The following is a 27,845-nucleotide window of genomic DNA, read 5'->3' as shown; positions in this document are numbered from 1 at the left end:
AGTGTTTGGGTATTTTATAAGTGAGGGTTTTTTTTCGCGTATGATACAAAAAAAATCTAGCTCATCTGTATCATATCTTAAACCCAAAAACTAAAACACGATACATGTATACGTGATACATGAGAGCGAGAAAAAATTCATTTTGGGGGTTTCACTTCAAGATGCAATGAAGTCAATTTGACAGGGAAGAATGAAATGAGATAGTCGAGTCACAGAGTGGAATGGCAACTAAACACCCGAATAACTGTTGAGTCATGTTGAAGGAGAAACTGTTGGAAGAAGCCAAAACTCATTTCCAATCAAATACGAAGGCAGATTTCTTCATATTCCCCTGACTATTCTCAGTTGAATATGACTTTGCCGAGCCCTGGTTTTCAGAACTGCCTTTCGATTTGCGATGCGATCCTCATTTATTGAACAAAGAAATTAATGAGATACAATATTTTTCATTCAAACAAAATATCCCTGTATTCAAAGGTTCTACAAAAACGTTATAGGAATCAAACGAAAGCTAGTTGGTTTTGTTATTGAATTAGTTTGCAAAAAATTGTGTTGGTCCACAAAAATATCCAATCAAATTAAAAAGAATCGGAAATCAAAGATTTCAACATTTTGTATCGGAAGTTTGAAGTACCTAAAATAGTTTTTTACGTGTTTTTTTGTGTGCGGATTTTGGAATTACGCGGATTTCGGTATTTACGCGGTACGTAATAACCGCGTAGAAAGCGACGCCAGTATAAACAGATTTTGTGTGTCAACTGATGTTACTTTTCACGAAAGAAGTTTGTATTGTATCACTGATTAGTAGCTGAGGACAAAAAGGAGAAACAGATATTATGATTGTAGCGTGCAAAAAAAAATCAGTTAATCAATTGTTAGAATATGGGTTACATATTAAACTCATAATTCACTGTTTGTCGAATTTTTACACTAATTTTGAAATTTCGGCGATTTATTTTTTCGCGGGTTTTGGGATTTATCCGAATTTTGTGATTTACGCGGATTTTGAAATTTATGCGGTTTGCTTATTCGGTTTTTCTTTACGTGCCACATATCTCCCGTGTGAAAAACGACTTCTGCGTATAGAATCTAAAATTCAATCAAGAATTTTGACTCTGAAAAAATAGAAAAACATATCTACAAACTGAAATTTAAAACTAATTGGAATCTGAAAACAAAGAATTGATTTCTTGAAACTCACATCTACAATATATTTTCGATCATGAATGTAGACTCAATAATCCGGAAATTTGAAACTGAAAATCCAAACTTTAAAATTGAACACCTGAATGTTTTAACTTTCAAAAATTTAAAAAAAAAATTTTGAAAATTTAGATCAACAATTTAAGTTATTTTTCTTTCTTTAAGTTATAAAATCTGAATTGTGAAAATGGAAATCCTGAATCAAAACTCTGAAATTTACGATCTGAAAAAATTGAATATGAGATGTTAGAGTAGAAACCATCGTATCAAAAAAACTTTTTTATATATAAAAATTTCATTTTTGAAAATTCATTTCAATTTTAAATTTTTAGATAAAAATGTAAACTTAAGTATTTCAAATGTGGTTTTTGGAATCAAACCTCGATGAACTAGGGAAAAATCAATCCTAAATATTCAATATTAACCCTCTACATCCTAAGCCCGCCTTTAGACGGGCTTCGACGATTCTATTTCCAAATTATTCAGACATTATTTTCAATGTTCACCCCCACTAGAACGTCTTCAGAATATTTTTATCCATCACACATACACATTGTTTTCATGCTGGCAGCTTTCTGCTAGGAGTATTTGTATTTTATGTTTTTTTTTATTAATTCTATATTTTTACAGGCTCAGTTACTTAAGTTTAAAGGAGCCGAATTCTTAAATATAATTTTAAAACTATATATATATATATATATATATATATATATATATATATATATATATATATATATATATATATATATATATATATATATATATATATATATATATATATATATATATATATATAAACAATTTTCTTACATCTATGGTTAGTAAGGTGGAAAACCGATTACTCGCGGTGTACTCGAGTTTAGGAGGGTGACATATATTTAGGAGAAGGATGGGATATAAGGAAATTGTAACAATGTTGATGAACACTCATTTCATAAATCTATTCGTATATCTATAGTGTATTTACATTTCAACTTATTCTACTATTTATAGCAAGGGGATGAATTACCCTAGTATTTTATGTTGAAAGCAGTTTCTTTTATGGAAATTCGAGATAAAAGTGGAGTAGGTTTGTTTAGATAAATAAAAAACTTGGGCGGTAGAGGGTTAAATCTAAAATTTCAAATCCTGAATTTTATTTTCAAGGAATGTCACTAATTTTAAATCTGCAGTTTTGAATTCAAGAGTTAAGATATTAAATCTGAAGTTTAAAAACAGGAAGTGGGTTATATCTATGGTATAACCGCAAGGGTGACGTAGGACTATCGTTGATTTAGAGATCATTTGTATGAAGTTGAATCTGAATTCATTCTGAATGAATGAATATTTGGAGAACTTCGAAAACAAGAGCGTTACGTTGGAGGCACAAGGTTTTATGCATCCAATATTGGATACGGAAATATCCTATTGATGGGGAAGAATAATCTTCAGAAGCTATCCTGTTGATTGCGATTGATTGAAAAATCACAAAACCTAATGTATTTGGTCACAGTGTTACATGGATAGAAAACATTAAAATAAACTCTTTCATATGAATGTAATTTTAAATTCCCAGAGGAACTGGCAGATTATTTTCAGTAACGATTAGATATTTCCACATTTTCCTCGATACTGGAAGCCCACCAGTGGTTAATGCTAACTCGATAACCATCTGTTAATAGCACTTGATTGAAACATATTTGGTCACAGTGTTACATGGATAGAAAACATTCAAATAAACTCTTTCACATGAATATATTTTTAAATTCCTAGAGGAACTGGCAGATTATTTTCCGGATCTTTCTCGATCCAAACGGAAAGAATTCCGTGCGTGTATGTGTGTGTGTGTGTGTGTAGCGGCTGCTTCGAGATCTTCCCGGGGAACCGTTTGTAGCATCACTCTCCTCCTGATGGATTCCCTTCTGGCCTAAGGTGCACAAACAGGCTCTTGGTGACACCGTTCATCCGCGCTTTCATGATAGATGAAGAGCTTCACCACAACAGCGACAACATGCTCCAATCGCTGTTCAATTAGAACTGAGTGGATTTCCGAGCGGCGCTCGCTTATATACCGATTGGTGATTTCAATAGCCTGTTTTGAAAGCAAATTTAAGACTATTGAAACATGTTTTTGGATCAGAAAGTAACAAGTATAGAACGCGTAGACATTTTATCTTTCGAATGAAGCGTTTATTATACCATTTCGTTCAGTTGTTTAGGAGCTATTAACACTCAAAATCTCGGTCTCCGGCGTAACGCTTTCGTTTTCGAAACTTTGATTTTACACCCCGGTATAGAAATGAAAGTATAGAAATGATAGAAGTTAAATTGAAAATCCAAATTCTGAAATTTCAAGTCCTCAATACAGCCATTCCATTCCAAACCGATATAGTGGATTTCTGATTTTTGTGAAAAGTACTAATTTTGTTCTCTATTTCGCAAACCATTAAATTCGTATTTTTTTATCAAGGTGACCATTTTCATTTTAGGGTGGTCTGAAAAATCAATTGTTTCCCCTTTTTTCCAAAAATGACTTTTTTTTTAAAAATTCATAACTTTTTAACTGCTGGACCGATTTAGACGATCAAAATATCAAATTGAAGCTTAATTGAAAAAATACTAGACATCCTAAAAAAATGGTTTTGTATCGAAAATTATTGATTGTATTTGTTTTTTATAGTTCACATGGTCTCAGAACCCAGGGTGCCATAATTTTTGTATTTTTTCCTCAAAATCCGGGTTTTTTTTTACATAACATAACCAAATATCAGAGAGGTGTTGTGGTGTTAATTTATGGTTTTTTTAAGTTAATATGTTTTCAGTTTTCGTTCAAGTGATATTTTTTCAACTAGTTTTTTTTTATCTGTATTATAGTGACTTTCAACTCATTTGGCTGGTTCGTCACTTTAACTTCCATTTTTGGAAGAATGTCGGGAGTGAGAATTGAACTCGTGACCTTTAGCGTAAGAGGCATGGATGTTACCACTACGCCAGATCGCCTCCACATTTTCAACTAGTTAATTAGCTTTAATTTGATCGGTCCAGTAGTTCAAAAGTAATAAATTTTTGAAAAAAAAGGCATTTTTGGAAACAAGGGTCAATTGATTTTACGGTCCATCAGTTAACTTTGAAAAATCATAACTCAAAAACGAAAAAAACGCCTTTCTGCCTCTACTATCCAGAAAAAATAGATGCCCTTGGTACCATGAAAAACAAATACAATCATTAATTATAAAAACAAAATTCAAGTTTTGAGCAGCAGCTAGCTAATTGGTTTTGATTTGATATATCGATCATCGACTGGGGTGGTCTTCGTAGCCTAATTGGTTGCGTGTCCGCTATTAAGCGAACAATCATGATCTTATAACTCAGGGCCCTCAACTGACCATCTTTGTGTGTTATTCTAGTTACTACGTCCATGCATCAATCACTATGTGATGGTGATCCCAGCCTCTCACTCCACAAGGGAAACCTCATATAAACAGTTCCGCTGTGTCCAACTGTGAACATTCGAACAATAGGAATATTCTTACGCCGAAAAATGCGGCATGTGTTGTGTATCGATAGAATAGTAATGAATACTCTTGCGTCTAAATGGCTACTGTGTAATATACAACATGACAAAAATGTACACGATAAATTCAGCTCCGTTACAGCTGAATTGCTAGATGAGCCTAGTAATAAACATAAAACGGATGGGATGAAAAAGTAATCTGAATCGGTACAGTTGTTCAAAAGTTTTTGATGAATTTTTGAAAAAAGTAATTCTTGCGAAAAATGAAAAAAAAAGATTTTTTTGGATCACCCTAAAATGGTTACCTTAATGAAAAAATAAAAAATACGGGTTTACACCCGTTAACGATAAAGACCAAAATTACCACTTTTCACGAAAATCTGAGAATCACTATATTGGTTTGGCATGGAATGAAATTGTCGAACTTCGAGATTAAAAACTCAAAATGAAATTAGGTTAGGTTTAAAATGTGGGGTCTAGAATCCAAAATCGGGGATTGCGGAGATTGCCACAATTGGAACGAACGACAAGGTTGTGCTGTAGGCCAGCATGAGTCATCAGTTGCCGGCACCATGGTGTAGTGGTAAGCGTGACTGCTGTGTCTCTTTTTAAATACCACCTTTTGTCGGGTACGGTTCGGGATAATACAATTTAGTGAAATGAACCGGATGAAACTTTCTATTCGACAGCCGCAAGCAGCATTTCGCATGCGAAATAAAACAATTCGACGATGATAATGATTTTTGTTTGAGCAGTTTCAAATTTGTAGTACATTTGACTACACCACACAACCCGCACGTAACATGACACACTACTACGAGATGCGCAGTAATGACATTTGACCGTCATTCAAGCACTTTTCTGTATCTTCAGGCAGGACAGGGCAGATGCAGTCAGCTATGTATAAAGCGATCACTACTACAAGTGCGCCGTCTTGCGTAAAAGTGACATTTGAGGTTCAAAGTTTTCTGCTGAACGAAGCCGATGGAAACGATAGAAAGCACACACACCATTTGTTGATTGAACAGGTAGCTCACTTGGTCACGCGTCGGCTGTGGGTAAAGTGAAAGTAGAAAACAAATGATTTCCATTCCATAGTTTAAGAAATATTAAGCCCCGAATGAGAGGTGAATTACATGGTTCCCGTGGCTTGGACCAAGGGTTGAGGGTCTTAGGGTTAACTGGTAGATCTACCTGTGAAAAAGTAACGAGTATTCGAGACGTTAATCGAGCTCTAAGTCAGATAACACAACGGCAATCGTTGAAGAAATTGTATGAGTAGAGAACATCAATCGACTAGGCACAGATGTTGTGAAAATCGCCGTCGAAGATTTTTATCTAATTGACAAATACTTCGCAAGACCCTCTTTCCAACCAACCACTATTGCCAAACACCGTGATGGGATAAATTGAGTGTGAAAAACGCAATGACAGACAAATTTCAGAACATGTGCTGTCAGAACTGTCAATTTACATTGTACACTAGGAGTGTTTTTGGTGCATATGGCGTCATAGTCTCGACACCGCATCCCACCTAGTAAAAATTGTGTTTCTCTTTGGTTCACTTTTCTTCGGTTGGACTGTCCAACATCACCACGTGCAGAGTGACGTCGTCGGCGGCATCTCGGGAGTGCTCTGAGAGAGGAGGGTGGCCCCTAATAGCCAAAACCGCCAGATATTCACTGCGGCCGGCCGCAACGGAACCGCGCACATGTGATGATGAATCTAAACAAACCATTCGGTGGCAGCGGCCGGCATGTTGGTTTCGAGTGTGTGTGTTTATATTTGTCTTCGTGGAGAGGAGGGGGTTGGATGAAAGTGAAATTGAAAATCGAACAGTAAAAAAATGGGTTAAACCGCGCGTAGTCGGCTTCTAATTATGACCGACCACCATTATCAGTTTACTCGCCCACAATGTAAACACAAGATGTGTGAGAAAAGCGCGATAGACCAATTGATTCCCAAACACAAGAATATTTACGTCTGTTCTGTATTGAACACAGTCCTGGGATAATTATGGAACGAACCCCTGCCGGGTTGGATTGACAAACAATCCAAAAACAGAGCCTCGATCACGTAAGCGCAAAATGCACCTTTTTTCAGTCAACTCCTACCCTACCGAACGGTAGCCCCGGCGACGGAGTTTCCCATATTTGGTGTTGTTATTTTCCTGCTCAAACAATCTCATCAAAAACGCTGACTGTTTTGATGACGAGGGCCGTCAGATATCAAGACGACAGACCTTCACAATTTCGACGTGTTTTGTTTGCTCTGGGTGACATCAAACCCCAAACAGCGAAACAAAACCCCGCCGAGACGACGATGACGACAGTGCCGAACTATGCCAAACAAAACACGACCGACCGGGTGGAGAGGGGAGCACAAAAAGCCCACGTGAATGTAAACATTACCAAGTTGCGTCCCTTGCACCCTCTTACCATCCCTGTCGTGTTGTATGTAATACAACGAAAATTTTGAATGTCGTGTTCCAAATTGAAACATATTAGTCACAGAGAGACCCCCTCGCCTTCACCGTCATAAGCTGATGTTGCAAAGATGGGTAAAACATAAACCTTCATTGTTCGTTGACTTACTCTGTTTTGTTTATTCGGCTATTTGACTCACATTTCATTCCCGTTTTTTCCTGTACCTTTTCAGAACTTCTTTCGGCTGCATCGATTGCGAAAGCTCGGTCTCAGCGACAATGAGATCATGAAGCTTCCCTCAGATATTCAGAACTTTGAAAATCTGGTCGAACTGGACGTCTCGCGGAATGGTAAGTGTTTGTGTGTGCTGGCATAGATTAGTGCCACTTTCGATTAACTGTGCGGCGTTCCCATCATCCTCGGCGGCCGCAGCCTCTCGTGAACCGTAACAAGAGCGCGCGCGGTAGAGAGCAATGTGGTTTCCGTCATATTCCGTCCATCGTTTCATCCTCTCTCGAGTGCTGCGCGCTTCTGTCGAATGGCGACCGCACTTTGCCCTAACCGTACGGTAATTGAATTTTGTGTTACTATGCCTAAAAGAGAAGGGGGCAGAGAGGTTCCCTGAAGCGCACAGAGCTCACTGGGACGGAGGAAAGGTGTGCCGGGCTCTGTTGGACCACCACCGGATGGTTGGTGGTCTCATTTCCTGCTGTGATAGGACAGTGTTGCCAATGCTGGAACTAGACTATGGTCGCTATGTTTAGCTTTTGACATAAACAGGACAGCGTTTGCCAATTTGGGCTGTATGCCGGTAACACATTTCTCCGATAAAAGATTGATGCAATTGTTCAACGACTAATGCGGTGTTCGCACGAGAATTTGGAAAATTATCAATGACAGGGCCACTTGTTCCTTTCGCTCCAACCGGAGTCATTTTCGATTGATTCATATTTAGTTTATCAGTCTATTTCTACGAATACTGAAACATAGATACGTCTATTTCGATAATTTGTGCTGTCGTATTCTTTCAATTTGGACAGCTGAAACTTTCATTGACGATTTCTGCTAGAATTGAATATATTCCCATGACATCGTCCACCTAGCCCATGGGTATTCGTTTTCGAGAATTCGAAAACTACAGCTCGAACAAACCGGGGTTCTGGGATCCCGCAGTCGATCAACCGCAACCGGATATGCCGTCAGCGACCAACTAACGCCACAAACGTCTATTGTCTGTAACACCACCATTCGTAACCTTCTTCTTCTTCTTCAATGGCACTAACGTTCCTAGAGGAACTTCGCCGTCTCAACGTGGTATTACTTGCGTCATTTTTATTAGTACTTAGTTGAGATTTCTATGCCAAATAACACGCCTTGAATGCATTCTGAGTGGCAAGCTCTAGAATACGCGTGATCACAGTGCAAGTGCAAGTGCAAGAAATTTCTTTGACGAAAAATTCCCCCGACCAGAACGGGAATCGAACCCGAACACCTGGCATGTTAGTGATGACGCTAACCACTCGGCCAAGGGAGCACAACACCATTCGTAACCTGCTCCCGCCGATTTTAACTGCTCCAGCTCTGGTTAATCACTTAACCATATACTACCAGAATGTACGTGGAATGCGAACTAAAACAAATGAATTCTTCACGAAAATGGCATGTGGTGATTACGACATCGTCGTTCTTACCGAAACATGGCTGCGACCCGATATTGCGAATACTGAGCTGGCGTCCGATTATACGATTTTCCGTTGCGATCGTAGTGAAAGATCAAGTTCTTTACGACGCGGAGGTGAAGTTCTAATCGCAGTTAGGTCTTCCTTTCGTTGCAATTCTGTATCGTTCAGTAACTACACTCAATTGGAGCAAGTCGTCGCTTCCGTCAAACTCCCTGACCTGACTATTTACATCTGTGGCATCTACATTCGGCCCAACTCTCATCCCGATGTATACACCATGCATTCTAACGCCGTATGTGACATCTGCGACCGCGCATTGGACACTGAGGCCGGTGCTATGCTGAAAGCGAAGCGAAGCGTTCACGCGAGCGAACCCGTTTGCGTCAAAGCATTTTTGATGTACTTATATGGAAATCGGCCAAACCTGATATAGCGAACGCGATGCGATGCGATGCGAACCGACTGTCAAAAACGGCGAAGCAGTTCGAGTGCTGTTTTGACGCGCGTAAACGCTTTTGTATTTGCTTTCAGTATAGTATCGGCCTGCAACCTGACAGTGTTTTGTTGTTGTGTTGTTGTCATTGGTTAAAAAAATGGAAATCGATTCGGAAAATTTAATTTCTCTTGTTTTTGCGAAAAAAGCGTTGTGGGACAAAACCATCAAACTGTATCGGAACAGGTTGGTAGTGGAGAAGCTATGGCATCAAGTGGCAAATGAGCTAGAAGGAGATATATCTTGTAAGTGCGAACAGAAAACAGTTTATTGTGCATTCAAACAGCATATTTTTACTTTTTAGCGGATGTTGCGAAAAAAAAATGGAAAAGTCTCCGGGATACTTTCGGCAAAGAACTGCGAAAGGTACCGAAAGGGAGATCTGGCGATGAAGGATTATTGAATTTCGGAACACACACTTCCTGGCCTTATTTTGAATCGATGCTGTTCCTCAGGAACCAGATGAAACCCCGTAAATCTGGAGGAAATCTTTCGGCAGGCTGCGGTGGAGATGATGTTGTTGACGGTGGAAATAATTATGACGTTCAGGTCGAACAGCAGGAAAGCTTTGTGCAGGATAGTTTTGACGGAAGTGTTCCTGATCTTATTGATGCTAATTATGCTGACGCAAGTGGAACCGATTCATTAGCAGAAACCCTTCCTCCAAGAAATCCATCAAACAGACCTACTAAGCGAAGTGCCCAGCTGCAGCTGATCAACATCGAGGCCCGGAAACTTAAACTGCTGGAAAGCAAGACGAATAGTAAATCCGGCACTAAAGATGATGAAGATGCATCATTTTTCAAGAGCTTGCTCCCACATGTCCGCAAATTAAAGCCGGAAGAAAAGTTGGAGTTTCGAACGGATGTACAAGGTCTAGTACAAAAATATGTATACAAAAAGAACAAATCGCCGGAAAATCTGAATACATCCCAAGTGCTACATACGCCTTTGCTGGAAAATTCGAATACGTTTAATATTCAACAAAATACGCCACATAACGGAAATGTAGCACTTGTCGGAATTACACCATTGTCCTCGTCTTACCAGAGTGCACTACCATCACGAATATCTGAACAGCAACATTAAGGAAGTCGAACATTGATATTCAACGGTAATCTCTACTAATAAAATATTACTCGATAATCACAACACGAACCTAGACTATAATTTAAAAAAAATATTTAAAACTCCAGAATTCGAGCATTTTATTTAAATAAAGACATGTGATGCATAATTTCATGGAAATATGAATATATAAGAATATATCCGAAAAGGTTTAGACTTCTGAATGCTTATATTAGATTTACTATTCCTAAAAGCTCGACACGTGAAATTGAATGATTTTTATCAAAATCCTTTATTTTACAAATTTCTTTCAAATTCAATTAAGTTTATTCTTGTTCACAAACTTTGTGAAATACTCTCGTACATAGCGACCGGTTTTTGTGCAAATTTTGTATGAGTTATCGTCCTGCAGTGTACGAGTTATAAGCTGAGCTGTAATCTGCTCGGCTGATTCCTCCAGCTGTGTATCAACTCCCTCGTAGTCGATAATGACGTTATGGAGTATACACATCGCCTTAACGATATCGTCCGCGAGATCCAGTCCAGTTTCGATTGGCTTCCACAGTATCCTCCATTTGGCAGTCATGATACCAAAAGCGCACTCGACGCATTTCCTCGCCCTGGACAACCGCTCGTTGAAATATTCCTTAACATGATCAAACTGTGACCGCGGATAAGGTCGAAGTACGTTCCTCATAAGCGGATAAGCCTCATCACCGACGAAGACGAACGGCATGTTGACTGTTAGATCTGGATCCGGCAAAGGTGAATCGGGGGGAATGCTCAAGGTTCCTTTTTGCATGTGCTCGTAGAAGTCGGAAGCACTGAAAGTGGAGGACCATCGCTTTGTTGCCCCCATCCTCCAACTTCCACTGTCAGGAAACTGTAATTGGCATCCGCGACGGCTTGCAAAACCGTTGAGTGGAAGCCTTTATAATTCCATGCCATTGATCCTGATCTGCCGGGACATTTTATGCGGATGTGTTTCCTGTCGATACAGCCGATGCAGTTCGGAAAATTCCACTTGGTCCAAAACTTGTCAGCAACATACCGGAACATCTGCTGTGTTGGGAACGGCATGTATATCGGCTGTAGCACTTTCCAGAGCACCTGACAAGTTTCTCGGACAATATTCGCAACTGTGGGACGTCCCATGCGGAAGGAGAACCCAAGGGTTTGAAATGATGACCCTGTAGCGAGATACCTGTAGAACATATACACTGCATTAGTTGAAGCATTAAAATTTTGATCTCATTGAATTACCTTAGGGTGACAATAAGCCGTTCACAAGGGTAAATCGGTTCAAGGTTGAGATTGGTCCAGTTCTTCATAAGCGTTGCTTCAATCAAACTTAACACCATGTCAAACGATTCAATCGACATCCTGGTGTAGGATCGGAACTTGTCCGGGTATTTCCTCAAATCCGGATAGAGCCGATAGAACTCTCCATCCCTTCTTCTGTTCCGATTAACCGGATGCACGGCGAATTCTCTTTTTCTATTGAAAATGAAATCAATTGTGGCTGGGGAGGCAAAATATTCCTCGTCTGACGAATCCATCTCGAACACTGCGAAAAACAACAACAAATGTCATTTGCGTATATGTTTAGGCCCAATGAGCTACATATCGAGGTGGAGTAGTAGGCGAAGTACATTTGTATTGGTGAACAAAATATGGTGTCGTAATTTTTTGCATTGAATATGAATGGTAATGAAAGGAACAAAGCAATGTTAAAAATACTCACGCTTTCATGATGTTTTGAATTTTGCAACTGTTTATTTTTTAATAGATGACAATAGTTTTGTGACTCATTTCCATTATAAGTAGTATAAAGGTAAATATTCTTAATCCTCGGCAGCAGCATTTTCGGTGAAATTCTGTTAAATTGCAGACTATTCTCCCACAATACCTGGACTGAGAGCATTGAAATATCAACTTGATACCGTTAAAATTATGAAAGTTCATTATTGTCTATGAAAGTGGGGGAGTGAAATTGTCGTGAAAAACATTAATATTATTTGTCCTCTTCGACGTGATTCCACAAATATTCACTGCATTCTGCCACATTATACTAATATTCAGCGGGGCCTCAAAAAGTGTATGTTTTAATTAATAAAAACTTGCTGAAGAAAATGTTGTGATTGTCAATAAAATATAAACACAAATATTGACGTCACGATGTGAAAAATAAATCTTCACGACCTATATTCAGTACTTTGACATTGACATTGACAGAACATTTTTTTAACCGAAAACGCTGGAACAAACGCGCTCACTATATCATGGCTCGCATTTCGCTTCGCTTTTGCACAATTCGCTTTTCCGCAACGCTTCGCTTCGCTTTCAGTATAGCACCAGCCTGACTCCATTGTCGTAGTCGGCGACTATAATCTCCCATACTTATCATGGACGTTCGACGAGGACATAAACAGTTATTTGCCTAGTAACGCCTCCACGGAAGCCGAACTTGTGTTCACGGAAACAATAGCTGCATCTGGACTCCATCAAATCAACACGCTTCGCAACTCGAACGATAGGATTCTCGACTTAGCATTTGTTAACGATAGTTGCAATGCCGAAATCATCGAGCCACCCTTTCCTCTTTTGAAACTTGACGCTCATCATAAACCTTTTGTTCTCCGTATTCAACTCGTCGTGTGTTCTCAGCAAGTTCCTGGTGATTCTTGTGACGATCCCGATTTTGACTTCAAGCGATGTGACTTCACTGCACTGAACAATCTTCTTTCAGGTGTTGACTGGAACGAAATCATTGGCGCAGAGTCAACAAACTGCGCAACGGCAGTATTCCATGAAAAAGTTTACGAGATCCTTCGCGATAACGTTCCTCGCAAACGAAGATGTCAAGCACCCAGTTTTAAGCACTCATGGTGGACGTCGGAGTTGCGACGTCTCCGTAACAGCGTCCGCAAAGCCCGAAAAGTTTACTTTCGAGGAAAATCCAGTGACGCGAAAGAAAAGCTTAAGCATCTTGAAGCGTGCTATAGTGAGTGTCGAATAGCAGCTTTTCGCTCTTATACAGATCGAATTGAATCGAAATTGAAACAGAATCCGAAAAGCTTCTGGTCGTATGTGAAAAGTCGTAAAAGCGGATCGCATATTCCGGAGAATGTATCGTATGGTGACTTAACAGCTACCACCCCTGAAGAAGCGGCTAATCTGTTCGCAAATTTCTTCCGAAGCGTGCACAGTGATAACCCACCAGCATTCTCTGCAACAGAGTTTGACAACATTTCGCCGCTAAACGTAAGTTTGCCACCGTTAACCATCACGCCGAATGATGTTCTTTCAGACCTGAAGAAACTTGACATCTCCAAAGGCGCTGGTACCGATCGTTTGCCTCCAACTTTCCTAAAAGAGTGTGCCGAACCTCTGATGACTCCGCTCAGCCTCATCTTCAACCGTTCGCTGATTGAACGATCGTTCCCAACTATGTGGATACGGCTTCGATTACTCCCGTGCATAAATCTGGTGGTACTCACATAGTCGACAACTATCGTGGAATTTCCATCCTTTGCTGCATAGCAAAAGTTTTCGAAGATATTATTCACACAGTCCTCTACAATGCAGCCCGCCCGCTAATATCTGACGCTCAACATGGATTCGTGAAGAAAAGATCAACTGTCTCGAACCTTATGTGCTACACAACATCACTCGTGGAGCAAATGGACAAGCGTTACCAGGTGGACTCTATATATTTCGACTTCTCAAAGGCGTTCGACAAGGTGCCTCATGGTCTTGCCATTCGAAAGCTTAATCATCTGGGACTTCCAAGCTGGATAACAGAATGGCTCAGTTCGTACCTGGCTGGAAGAGAAGCATTTGTGAAAATTGGAAACGCTCGCTCACGTATGTATAGCATCCCCTCAGGAGTTCCTCAAGGTAGTATTCTCGGCCCTCTCATTTTCATTTTATTTGTAAATGACCTCACCGGATGTCTGAAATCTGGAAAGCTATTGTACGCTGACGATCTTAAAATGTACAGGACAATTCACTCAGTTCTCGACTGTTGTGCTTTGCAAGCTGATATCGATGAGCTCACTAGATGGTGCTCAGTCAACGGAATGCAGTTGAACATAACGAAATGCAAATCAACTACTTTCACTCGCTGCCAAACTTCCATCAGTTTCAACTATAAAATCGCCTCTAATAACGTTGAACGCGTCAATAGCATCCGTGATCTCGGTGTCATCCTAGACAGCAAACTGAAGTTCGACGAGCATATCAGCACTACCGCCGCGAAAGGGTTCGCAGTACTAGGATTCATTCGCCGAAACTCACAAACATTTCAGGATCCATACATGCTGAAGACATTGTATTGTTCCCTAGTAAGGAGTATCGTTGAATATGCAAGCTGTGTGTGGTCTTCCTATCACGCAACGCAAATGTTACGCATTGAGAAAGTGCAGAAAAGCTTTATACGCTACACGCTACGGGGTCTTCCCTGGAACGATCCGTCTAACCTCCCCGATTATGCAAGCCGCTGTAGACTGATCGATATTGAAACCCTACAGTCAAGGCGAACGAAAACCCAACGCCTGTTTGTGTTTGACATGTTGACCGGCAACATGGATTGTTCAGAGCTGATACAGAATGCACGAATCTACGCTCCATCTAGACGTCTCCGAGGCAGACAACTCCTAGCGATCCCTCCACGCAGGACCATCTACGGTCAAAACAGTCCTCTACTTAAATGTTTCCGTGAGTTCAATGTAGCGAATAATTGTTTTGATTTTAATATATCCAAAAATGTATTCAAAAATAGAATTAAGGAACTAGCCTAAGTAAACAGTCTGTAGGAATCTTTATATCCAAGACGGTGAAATAAATAAATAAATATTCATTATCATCGTCAAAGTATTTCATTTCGCATGCGAAATGACGCTCGCAGCGATTCGATTGAATGTTTACATTCGTTTCATTTCCCCAAAATACATTATACCTGGCCGTCTTCCAGAAAAGTGGTCATAAAAGGCATTAGCATGAAATACCAGTCACGCTTACCACTACTCAACCGGTGCCAGCAATTCATTATTCGTGCTTTGCCTACTGCACAAGGCCTTGTCGTCCTCGTTAGTTTCATCAAGTAAGTTTCGGTCACAACAACGGAACTTTCTTCTGAATATAAACTGCTCGAATAAATGAATGTTTTAATTCGTTCGTAAAAGACGATTAAAAATTTCGCATCCACGAAGTTTCTTTTATGAGATTTATGATTTCAAATAAGCTTAATAAAAGCTTTTCTCTAAGATTTGAATGTTTTAATTCGCTCGTAAAAGACGATTAAAAATTTCGCATCCACGAAGTTTCTTTTATGAGATTTATGATTTCAAATAAGCTTAATAAAAGCTTCTTCTAAGATTTTTCCTTCCTGGGTATTCCATCAAAATTTCGGCTTTGAGATTCTACGCATAAAACATGAGGGGAAAAACGGGTTTTGAATTATACAAAATTTTACGTTAATTCCTTTTTTTTTTTCATTTAACACGTTGAGCGTCGTTGAGGACCAGTGTCGGTCCCTAGTGGCCGAAATTGAACTTTTTTGTAGGAAAGCGCTGACTGAGTGGGACTGACAGTTTAATATAACAGAATAAATATATATGGTTTGTTTTCAGATGTTTTTCAAAGTGTGACTACTTTCCCGAAAAAATTCTGATTATTTTCTATTTATGCAATAAATATCTTTGGGAGCTGGGATCGACACTATTATAGTGCAAACGCTCTTGACTGGGGCTGAATCGAATGCGCAACAAGAATAATTCGGGGCTCAACGTGTTAAAGAAAAAAATCAATGTTTTCCTCAATAATTTTTTTTTATTGACGGTTTAAATAACACATGTCAAATACACGAATGAACACATTCAAATGTAAATTAGAGCAGTACTAGATTTTAAAATTGAAACAGAAATTCAAAATTTTGAAATATAAATAATAATAAAAAATATTTGCACCGTTCGAAAGATTCTGAGAAAAATCACACATCAACATTACAGTACAAGGTACCGCTCGAAAAATTCCGAAACAAAATTAAAACTCCAAAAAATGTATATTTTTCCGTTTTTTTCAGATACTTATGTTTTCGAGATAAAAAATATGTTATTTGCCTCGTTCAAATTTTGATCTTTTCTGTTTTGTAATGCTAAATTTTGTATTTTTTATACTGCTCGAAAAATTTAGATGAAATCACACACAAAATAAACACGTACGAATACCATTTGACTAAACACTAGAACAGTGCTGGATCTTGAATAAAAAAAATAAATAACAAAATCCTATAGAAAACTGAATGTACCGTACGAAAAAATCTGAAATATTTTTTTATCTTCAAAAATATTGTTTGTACTGTTCAAAAATTCACACTTCGAAAAATACTGACAAATACATTTGAACAAAACTTCAAGCAGTACAGGGTTCATGAATTGAGAAAAATCAAATTTTATAAAACCCAAAAATTATACTTTTTTTTTGTATCGCTCGAAGTTTTCTGAAAAATTGTGAATTTTTTTTTGTATTTATCAAAATATTTTTTTTTGTATTTTTCAAAATCTTTTTTTTTTATTTTAAAAAAACCTTCTATTTGCATCACTGGAAAAATTTTGGTTTGGTTCTTTCAAATTCCAAAGTGCACAATTTTTTTACGCGACTGATCGTGTGAAAACAATTTTCAAAACAAAATTGTAATTTCGAGCAAATCGCGTAAAAAAATTGCGTAATTTTGAGGAAATCGCGTAAAAAAGTATACAGAGTATTTATTTTTGGACCGATCGTAAAATTCTGAAAAAAATCCCATATTAAATAATCACGTACAATTGCATTCAAATAGAAGAAAAATTCAAAATAAAACAAAATATATGAATTTTTAATGTACTTGTACCGTTCGAAAAATTCTGAAACAAAAGTTTTTAAATGCCATTGTTTTTTTTTTGTACCGCTCGAATTTATTTTTGCACCGCTTGATATATTCCTAAAAGAAACTTCTCCACAATTTTATACATGCGCATTAAAATAAAAACTAAAGCAGTACTCAAAACTCAAATTTCCTTCATTTGTAGATTTTTTTATAACCAAAAATGTAAAACACAGTAGAACCTTGAGTTTCCGCGAGCGGATGATCCGCAACTACAAGATCCCTAGTAAATCTACAAACCTTCCCGAAATTTGTCAGTGAGTGGTAGACTCATGCTCTTCTGTTGTGGTCATGGCTTTCACATTATCTGATCACTGAGGTACACGACCTTACAGATTGTTAGTTCAATATTTTCTGTATTGATAAAACATAGTTTCCATGCTGAAAATATCTTTTTTACCTGCTTCCACCTCGTTTTTAGCCCTTTATTGCCCTATTCGTGATTTTTGTTATACGCGGTGATCTAGTCCGACTATTTCGCGGATAATCGGGGTTCTAATGTATTTAATTTCGTACCGTGCTACGCTCTGAAAACTCTGAAAAAAAATCACAATTAAAAAAACCTAAAACTTCTTAAAACCTCGAAACACAAAAAAAAATTAAATATTTTATACTACTCGTAAGATTGTAAATGTTATTCTACTGCTCAAAAAAACATCAAACATAAAAAATTGAACACATTCCATTAAAAATAAAAACAAATTCGAGATACCAAAAATATATTTAAAAAATATTATCTCCTGATAAAAACACGCCAAAAAACACGTCTTCTTCCTTGAATGCCTCTAACATTCCTAGAAAAGCTCTGCTTTCTCAGCGTAATATTTCTTACATTATTTTCGTGCCTAATTGAGATTTATTATGCTCAATAACACCTATATTCTTACTGGCAAGATCTGAAATACGCGTGACCAAAGTGCAAGTCGGAAGATAATTCATTGACGAAAAATACGTACGAACAGATTTGAAAATAAACTGGAGTACTGGGTCTCAAAGCTCAAAACCTTCTTTCTTTATTTCGAAATGACAAAAAACATAAAATCAAAATTATCAAAACAAAAACCAAAATTTGTTTTTTTTAAATACAGGCAAACCTTTTTTTGTGCGGGGGATAAGGACCGCACAAAACCAGTCGCATAAAAAAATCATGCAAAACTTCACCAGTAGCTTTAAAAAATCGGGTTCGGTGCACATTGTGAAAAAAACCTTTTTTTGTCCCCACGTGCCAGAAGCTGGTGGAATCTGGGTGCGTGAAGCGATGGGTAAGGTTACACGACCAAGTGCTAATCCTAGAAGTTTTTCACGGTATGAATTTTCTTGTTTTTATTTTTTTACCATGAATTTGAAAACCGTTCTTAATTTTTGTCACGTCATTTTAGTTGTTGACTATGCTTAATACGCATTTTTAATGAATGACTGTTGTTTTAACTACAGATGTTATAAATTTCTTTGAACAATGCAAATAAATTATTATAAATGAATTGAAGCACTGGATTGGATTATTTTTCCTCAAAGTTTTGTCACTTTCTTTTTTACTCAGAAATATCAGTGCAAACAAACATTTCATGGCGTATCTTCCCGAGTATGATAACGGCCTATTTTTTTAAGAGGATCACACGAATATGGGATCTGTAATATACTGTGGAATGCAGTGCTACAGACGTTGACCGCCAACGGAAATACGAGGGTCACTATTTATATTTCGGGAACTGGCAACACTGATGTCATGTGAGTCCATCTGACGGTTCCATCGTAAAGTTTGACATTTTTGACGATATACGTACTCAGAACATTTTGTCATACGGACGCTATTTGTTTATTTTATATTCAGTTGGAAGTTTGGTCTCGGCAAAAAAATTTAACTGAATCGTGAACATTTTCGTGCGATGATTTTTTACGACTTTCGACGTGGATTATCACAACAAGAGTGCGTCAATCAACTTAATTTGACTTTTGGCGATGAAGCTCCATCAAAAACCACTGTGTATCGCTGGTATAGTGAATTCAATCGTGGTCGTAGTTCGCTGTCCAACGAGTTTCGTGAAGGTCGTCCAAAATCGACTGTAGTGCCAGAAAACATCGATGCTGTGCACGAAATGATTAAGCAAGATCGTCATGTAACCTATTGTGAGATTGAGGCATCCCTAAGCATTAGTTCCACCAGCATATATGCGATTTTACATGAACACTTAGTTGTGCGAAAATTATGTTCACGTTGGATCCCACATAATTTGACAATCGCTCAAAAAAAAAAGGCTCGTGTCGATTGGAATAAATGCTTTGAAAATTGGTTTAAGCGCATGCAAAAGTGTATCGATCATCGTGGCGAGTACTTTGAAAAATAATAAAAATATATTCGCAGCTTAACTATTTGTTTTTGTTCCTATTCCCGAAATATAAATAGTGACCCTCGTAAAAAGAAACGATTCATTCATTTTCTTAAATAAATGTATGTAAAAAATGTAAAAGGTGAAATGCTAAAGATATGCAAAAATTAAAATTATTACTCGATTACTTTCAATACTTAAAAGACATAGTCTTGACCCTAACTTAAATATTTTTCTTGACAACCTCGCATTTCAGTCAAAACTATATCCATGATATGAAATTATAGTCAGACACAACTTTCGTTCAAGATTTATTCCCATTTGCAGAGAATGGTTTACATAGAACACAAATTTGATACGGGACAGCTAATTTTCTCTTATAGTTTTTGTTTTAAAAGCGTGTTTGTTACACCTGAAAATCTTTTTTCGTTTTCGCTTCATATAAATGGAACACCTAATGTCGTTCATGACTAATCACATGGCAAGATTGACACATTTGCACAACTCGGTTGAACTTGAGTCGGACGGATCTGGGACTCCCGAGGAAACTACACTATTGATTTCTTAATGGCGTATTTTGTCAACTAACCAAACTAAAAACGGGTGTATGAGGTAATACTCGCTTTTGCCTTTCAGACGAATACATCCAACAACGTGTGGGATCGGATGCGTGTAATGTTGTAGTAAAGCTGATTCAAGACATCATTTTCTGTTTGAACAAACGTGCTGTAATTCTTGAAAATGCATTGCGTTTTGACAAAGGCTGTGACGGCGTTGCTCATGATAGCGTCTCGCAAAAGAGTGTATTCTTCGTAGGAATCGCAGTCGTTCGCCCTCGACAAAGGCTGTGACGGCGTTGCTCATGATAGCGTCTCGCAAAAGAGTGTATTCTTCGTAGGAATCGCAGTCGTTCGCCCTCTACCTTCGCGTAAACGTCGATAATGAACTTTTGGCACAGCTCAAAACATCGTAGAATGACGTTGTCCCGGCCTAGTCGAATAGTCACATACACATAACAATCACCCCTATTCCGTATTTCGATCGATTCGAAATATTTCGAACAACTTGATAAAATTCCATTCTGTATTCCGTTCGAGTTGTTTTTGCATTTTGTTCGATCTGTTTCTCTTCGAACTTTAAATGGGCAAAACGTTCGAAATAGGAAATGAGAAATTATAACTTAAACGAAATAACAGTTTCGAACGAAATGGAAATCAGTTGGAATACAGAATAGGGCTGAATACATCGAGCTCTCACCACCCTGTTGTTTGTTTCGTTCCCTCTAACCGAATGTTCATAAATATTAATTCAAAATGAGAATTGACGAATTGAGAGGAGTCGAAGTCCTCATTTAGCGAGCATAAAGAATCGAGGCGTCCCAAGCCGCCAAGATGACATGATCCCAGTCCACCGCCGACCCGCCGTGGGAAGTGGCGGTGTCTCTCACGCAAACCTGGGATCCACTGATTGCCCGGTTAGTTTGAAACAAAGGATACGATCATTTAGCAATGTCCGACTTAGATTTAGCGAGCGTCGGACGGCATACGTCTACCCGGAGCGTTACGTTTGCCCGGTAATTTTTTTGTTTTGAAATACAATACCGCGCCACAGTATTTCAAGCCTACAACACTTTTTCTGAGTGGTCGTTTCTGTTGCAGTCGTTTTCTGCACCGCTTTATACCGGGAACAAAACAAATATAGCGCCCTCGGTCCCGAGACCATGTAAACTATAAAAATCAATAGATAGGGACCGCATAAAAAAAAGTTTCCCCAAGAGAATAACTCAAATCTACGCCATTCACCGTTCAATTTCCTCATGTTTCCCTGCCTCGCGATGTGACAGTTTGCCTTTTCGGTTGCGCGTGGCTGTTTTGTGCTTTTAGTTGCATGCCGAAACGTGTTGCTGTTAGAAATTATGTCATGTAAAAATTTAGAGCATTTGATGGGAGGAGAGGAATGATTTCAGAAGTGGATAATTGAGACGCAAATGTGCTTTTTTCGCACTGAAATGCAAATAAACCATCGAATAGAACTAATTGGACGATATCTTCGTCAAATATGCTTATTTTCATATACGCACAAGAACAGAAAATCGCTAAAAAAAATACGCCCAAAAAACGCACAAAAACAGGTTTTACTGTACATACCAAAACTTTTTTTTTGTACCGCTGGAAAAATTCTGAAAAAATCACACATCAAAAACATGTTCGAATAAATTTTAACAGAATTATTCTTAAATTTAGAAATTCAAACAAAAATTCCTGAAATTACAAAAAAAAAAAATTTTCTGTATGCTCGGAAAGTCCTCGGAAAAATCACACATTAGAAAACACATACGAACACGTTTGAATAAAAATTTAAGCAGTATAGCGTCTCAAAATATTTTTTTTTTCGAAGAAATAAAAAAAAAATTTTTATCCCGTAAAATATGTGGCAGTTCTGAGAAAACGCACTCACAGTACTGCGTAGTACTGGGTCTCAAAATAATTTTTTTTTGTGAATTTCGAATTACCAAACAGTAACAAATATATGAAAAAAATTAACATCAAAAAACCACAAAAAACCAAGAGACAACAAACGTTTCTTAAGTGGTTTGACAGGGAGAGGGGGGGGGGGGGGTTGGTTCGGTTGCGCTGAATAACTTGAGAGCTAATCAAGCAAATGGAATCAAACTTGGCCCTCTCTCTCCATACAAATGAAACACAAATTTCTGCATAACTCGAAAACTAATAAAGCAAATGGAGCCAAATTTAGGATGTGACCCCTCCCTTCTCTGGAATGGAGAGAGGGTTCCATAAATATAATACATATATTCCAACCAAACATGACAATTGAAAATTTCCATTGAAAAAATGCACGAGAATTGTGTCTGAAAATAATCTGATATTATAATGTCGAGTTTTGATAGAAGTACTGAAATTTCATAGTAAAAATTAAAATAAGGGTAGATTAGAATATTAATTAATGAACGTTATGCTAAAATGCATACGCCCTTTTCACCCGTGGAAAACACTCAGTTCCCTAGGGCAAATAGAACGAATTTTGCCAATCTGGATCGAGAGAATCGAATTTTAATAAAGTTTGTTATGTTTGTATTTTGTGTTACACTGCATCCAGCAAGTGCGTTTACTCACGATATACAGAGCCCCATATACTAATAATTGTTTATCCGAGATTTGACACGGTGATTGGCAATACTGTCCAACTCGTTTTATCGGAATTCTAATTCAAAAGGAAAAGGTTGTCATTGTAGTTCCTTTCTCTTTCTCTATTTTTTTTTTTCTAAACAAGTTGAATGGCACATTAGAATAGGGGAAATATTGAATTCAACTCCATCATTTGGATGCCAGTCGGCGCGAACCGAACGGAAGAAAACCGTTCACCAGATTCCACTTATCTTCATCGTCACGATTGCTGGCTGCACCATCATCTCCGACCGGAATTGCTCGATATTATATATTCAAATGATGTTTTTTTTTTGTTGGTTCAAGTGAATTTCAAGCGACGTTTTAGAAAGGTTATATCTATCGCTGGCTCTCTCCATCTGGATTGTATCAACAACGGGGCAAAGCGGTTTGCTGGAAGCCCCAGGGTAAACTAGCAGAACAAAACGGTACTTTTTCGTTTGCCATTTTTTCGCTATTTATGTGTTGTGTTGCAACCACCATCGCGAGAGAGAGAGAGAGTTCATGGCGTGTTGCAAATGAACGAAAATGTGATTTACCTTTCGCTTTATTTAGGCTTCCCATTGTTTCTCGCTATAGTTTGGAACGAACGAACCGAGAAGAAGGGCACTTTCCTCCGCGGTTTGGCACTTTGCTGGTTCTGCTGCTGCTTTTTCTAGTGCTTCACATTATTATTACTTTGTCGGGGCACTGCTGGTGATTGTGGCGATGATGGCAGAGGTGGTCCGTGGACCAGACCGCAACAGCATCCAAGGCACCCTTTTTCCAATGGCACTATATATTGTTAGGCCGTTCGTTCTCTTTTTGTTTATGCTGTTGTTGTTGATGATGACGGGTTACCACGTGTAAAAACCCGGGAGAAGGACGCGCGAGAGTCATTTGGGGCCATTATAATTGTGCCATCGGCGCTTATATAGTGCTATCATCTGGCCGGTAGTCGTCGTTGTCGGCGGCGGCGGCAACGGAAATCTATTTTTATCCGTTAGCGAGCTTTTTCCTAACAAAACAAGTCTCTTGATGTGTACCACATCAAGCCGAACGGGGCGACAAGGCTTCCAGCTGCAATAACAGCATCAACCAGAAGGAGATAGGCCACTTCAAATGGAAATATGACCTCGATTACTGTCGTTTGCAGCGCGCAAATTCTAGTGGGTAGATGTTACTCAAGTACTTCACAAGTATACAAATGTAAAAAAAATCTGCTGGAAATCGATTTTTTGAATGACCTTTTCGAGAAGATTTCATCTCAGTGTTGTCGGTTCGTTGTTATTACTTGTTGCCCGCCATAGAAGCACGAACTTGCGATTCCCATCCCGCCGCACTCGCTTTCTCGTGCTAATGAGAGAACTGTTTAATTAATTTCTCGTGTTGATTCCACACGACATGAGCAGCAGATTAGAACCACTTGGAATCACAACTCCACGCCCCGTGCAATCGCGGAGGCGTAGGCCATTGTTGTGTTCTTCGCCATAATTCACGGGAAAATGCTAATTTTACCTATATTTACGTTGGCCATTCTAGTTTACCCGGAGACTCACTTGTTTACCTTCTGTAGTCATGCCTCTCTCTGATATATAAACTCGTTCTTATTTTTTTCTGCTTTTTGTTACAGATATCGGTGACATCCCGGACGACATCAAGCACTTGCGGAGTCTACAGATCGCCGATTTCAGCTCGAATCCCATTCCCCGGCTACCGGCCGGGTTTTCACAGCTGCGGAGTTTAACCGTGCTTGGGCTGAACGACATGTCGCTGACCTCGCTGCCACAGGATTTTGGCTGGTGGGTATCGATTTAGAAATCGAACTTTGATTGTCGAGTTGGACCAAAATTAATGATGATCGAGTTGCACCAAAATTAACGATGAAAAGTAAAAAATTCTAAAATTGAAAACCAGAGGTGAAAAACTTAAAATCACAATTTTTAAATAAATATGAAAATTAGAAGCATAAAGACCAAAAGATACAAGATCGGAAGGTTGAAATTGAAAAAAAAACCAAATCAGTAAACTGGAATTACAAAATTGAAAATCAGAAAATTGAAAATAATAAATGTATAAATCAGAGAATTGAAATTTAAAAAATTCAAATCAGAAAACTGTAGAACAGAAACATTTTAATCAGATGATTAAAAATCAGAAAATTAAAAATTAGAAAAATGAAAACCAGAAACGGAAAATCGGAAAATTGAACATTAAAAACAGAAAAATTAAAACAACAAAAATTGAAAATCAGAAAATTGAAATTGAGGTCAGAAAACTTTAAATCAGAAGATTGAAAATCAAAAAAAATGGAAATCATAAAAATGAAAAAATTGCAAAATGAAAACTAGAAAGTTGGAAATCAGAAAATTGAAATTTTCATAACTGAAAATCAGAACATTCAAATTTAGATAATTGAAAATCAAAAAATTGGAAATGGGGAAATAAAAATCGAAAATCAGTCAACTGAAAATCAGAAAAAATGGAATAATAATGATAAAAATAAAAATAAAAACTAGAAAATAAAAAAAACAGAAATGGAAAACTTTAAATCCTAAATGTTATACTCGAAGCAATTTAAAATCAATAAAATGTTGAATTTAAAATTTCAAATTTATCTAAAATAATTTTAATTTAATTTAATCTTGAAATATTTAAATATTTACTTACTAATTTGAAAATAATTAGTAAAATTGAAAATTTTTAAAATATGAAAATTTATATTTAGTATTCAACACTATTATTTTGAAATGAAGAAACAATACGTCTTCGAAATTGTATAAAATATTCACAAACATGATTTTCTTTCTATAAAATTAGTTATATCTCCCGAATGATTACATTTGCGATAAAACGTTCTATATAATTTTTCATGTTTCATCTTGTTTTATAAATTTCGGATCGTAAATGGAGAATACTCTCAAATCGAAAAATCAACTATTTTAATTTTTCATATTTCAACAGGAATAGGAAATCAAAAATGGAAAACTAAAGAATACTAAAGATCTTTTATCAAAAGTGGGAAATTTTTCAATTGATAATAAAAAACACAATGGAACAATCTAAACTAAACGAACTAAATTGAAAAGCGGAATGCGAGAGTTGAACGCTTAAATTAAAAAAATAAAACGATGAAATTTGAGGTCACAGAATCCCAAATTTTGAATTGAAAGCGAAATTTTAAAATTTGAAATTTAAAATTGAAATTCCTATACCGATAAAGATATCAAGAGTTGAAAATTAAATTGAAAACAAAAAAAATCTCAAATATAAAATTATATATTTAAGAAAATAAGTTTGATGAAAAAATGGAAAATGAAAAACGTGAATTTGGAATCCAAAATTAAAAACCAAACTGAACACTCTATTGAACAATCGAAGTGCTTTTGTTCATTTTGTATTGAAAATTTCATAAATTGGAATTTTATTATTTCAAGTTTAAAAGTATAAAACTGATATATAGAAATTGCAAAGCTAAAATTTAGAATTTAAAGTTGAATTAAAAGAAAAAAAAAGCAAAAATTATGGCAAATCTAAAATGAAAATGAATGTATAGTATATATTCAAATTGGAAATATAAAATAATACCTTCAAAATCGGTAAAAATAGAGAATCATAAATACAAAATATAAAAAAGTTATAAAAAACTAAATGTTCGAAGAAATAATGTTTCAAATCACCATCCGGTTTATTGAATCGTAAATGAAAATTTAGATTATATATTCATGGAATTTAAAATAGATTTTTTGATATCTGAAAATAATGATAAATTACACTGTTGTAATTCAAAATGGGAAACCAAAAACCTGACATTTTCAACAGTTAATATTGTACAGTCACTAATATAAAATAAAAATATGGAAAATGAAAATTATAGCTTCAAAATTGTGTTAAAAAATGAATGCAAAAATGCCAAAATTTCAACTTAAAGCGTAAAAACCAGAAAAAATTTTGAATTCACTATACAAAATGGGGTAAGAAAACTGGAATTGTAGATATAAAATTAAAAATTTTCAATCTATAGAGAAATCAAAAGTTTTTCATAAAAGAAAAGTCAAATCAAAATTTTTAAAATAGAAGTGAGGAAAAACAAAAAAAATAGCATCCTGAAATCGAAAATCGATCATCTCAATCAAAATTGGGAATCAAAAATGAAATTTGTTGAGCTTTATACTGTAAACAAATTACTCAAAATCATAAAACTAATTTAGTTTTCAATTCAAAATTATCGCTTTAGTTTAGTTACTAAACTAAAGCGATAATTTATGATTAAAAACTTCAAATTCAAAACATGGGAATAGAATACGAAGATTTTGAAACATTTCATTACCCGTAAAATAGTTTTAAAAGCTAAATTCGGAAACAAAACATGAAATACGAACTTTGAAAGTGCAGTTGAATTAAAAAAAAAAGAATCAAATAAAATTTGAAAATCGAAAATTTAAAATTCAAAATTGGATTGAAGATAGCGAGAGTTCAAAATGTATTATTAATTCATTTATCGACCTGATAAATGTGATCAACTTTTCAAATGATTTTTCAAATGTGATGTGAAAAATCATAAACCTAACTCTAAAATGAAAAACCAAAAATGGAAGATTGATAATTGCACAGCAAAAGTTTGAAATTTATGAATCGGAAACCAAAAATCAAAGTTCTAAAATCAAGTATTCAAAATTCAAATACGAAAATTGAAATTGAAAACCCGAAATAGAAGGGAGAACGATTTTATCAAATCAAACATTCTAAATTGATAAGTCGAGAACAATAAAAATTAGACTTTGAAATTGAAAACCCCGGTAATTTAGACTCGAAAACTAAAAGTACAAAAAATTGGAATTGAAAATTAAAAAAAATGAATTTGAAAACAATAATGTTCGTAGAAATTTGAATTCATAACCTCAAACAATCTAAATCAAAACCACAACAAAAAACTAAAATTTTAAATTTTAATTGTAAACAACTACAAAAAAAATAGATTGAAAAGAAATTTCCAATTTTCAATACAACTTTGAACTTTGTTTTTTTTTAAATTTACTTTAACTTTCGATTTCTAAAGAAAGC

The 27,845-nt window shown here is 36.7% G+C and overlaps 1 protein-coding gene across 16 annotated transcripts in view; it reads left to right on the top strand.

The window, feature by feature from the left end:
- Positions 1–27,845, top strand: part of LOC129762481 (protein lap4-like) — a 175,883-nt gene that overhangs the window by 48,005 nt on the left and 100,033 nt on the right. For all 16 annotated transcript variants that reach the window (XM_055760773.1, XM_055760774.1, XM_055760771.1 and 13 more), the window contains exons 3-4: positions 7,355–7,472; positions 24,415–24,583. In XM_055760773.1, coding sequence (XP_055616748.1) covers positions 7,355–7,472; positions 24,415–24,583 — 287 coding nt within the window. The remainder of the gene's footprint in view (positions 1–7,354; positions 7,473–24,414; positions 24,584–27,845) is intronic.

Source organism: Toxorhynchites rutilus, chromosome 1, assembly GCF_029784135.1.
Source record: "Toxorhynchites rutilus septentrionalis strain SRP chromosome 1, ASM2978413v1, whole genome shotgun sequence".
NCBI lineage: Eukaryota > Metazoa > Arthropoda > Insecta > Diptera > Culicidae > Toxorhynchites > Toxorhynchites rutilus.
Note: the sequence above shows the minus strand (reverse complement) of the source record. Positions and strands in the feature narration are given on the sequence as shown.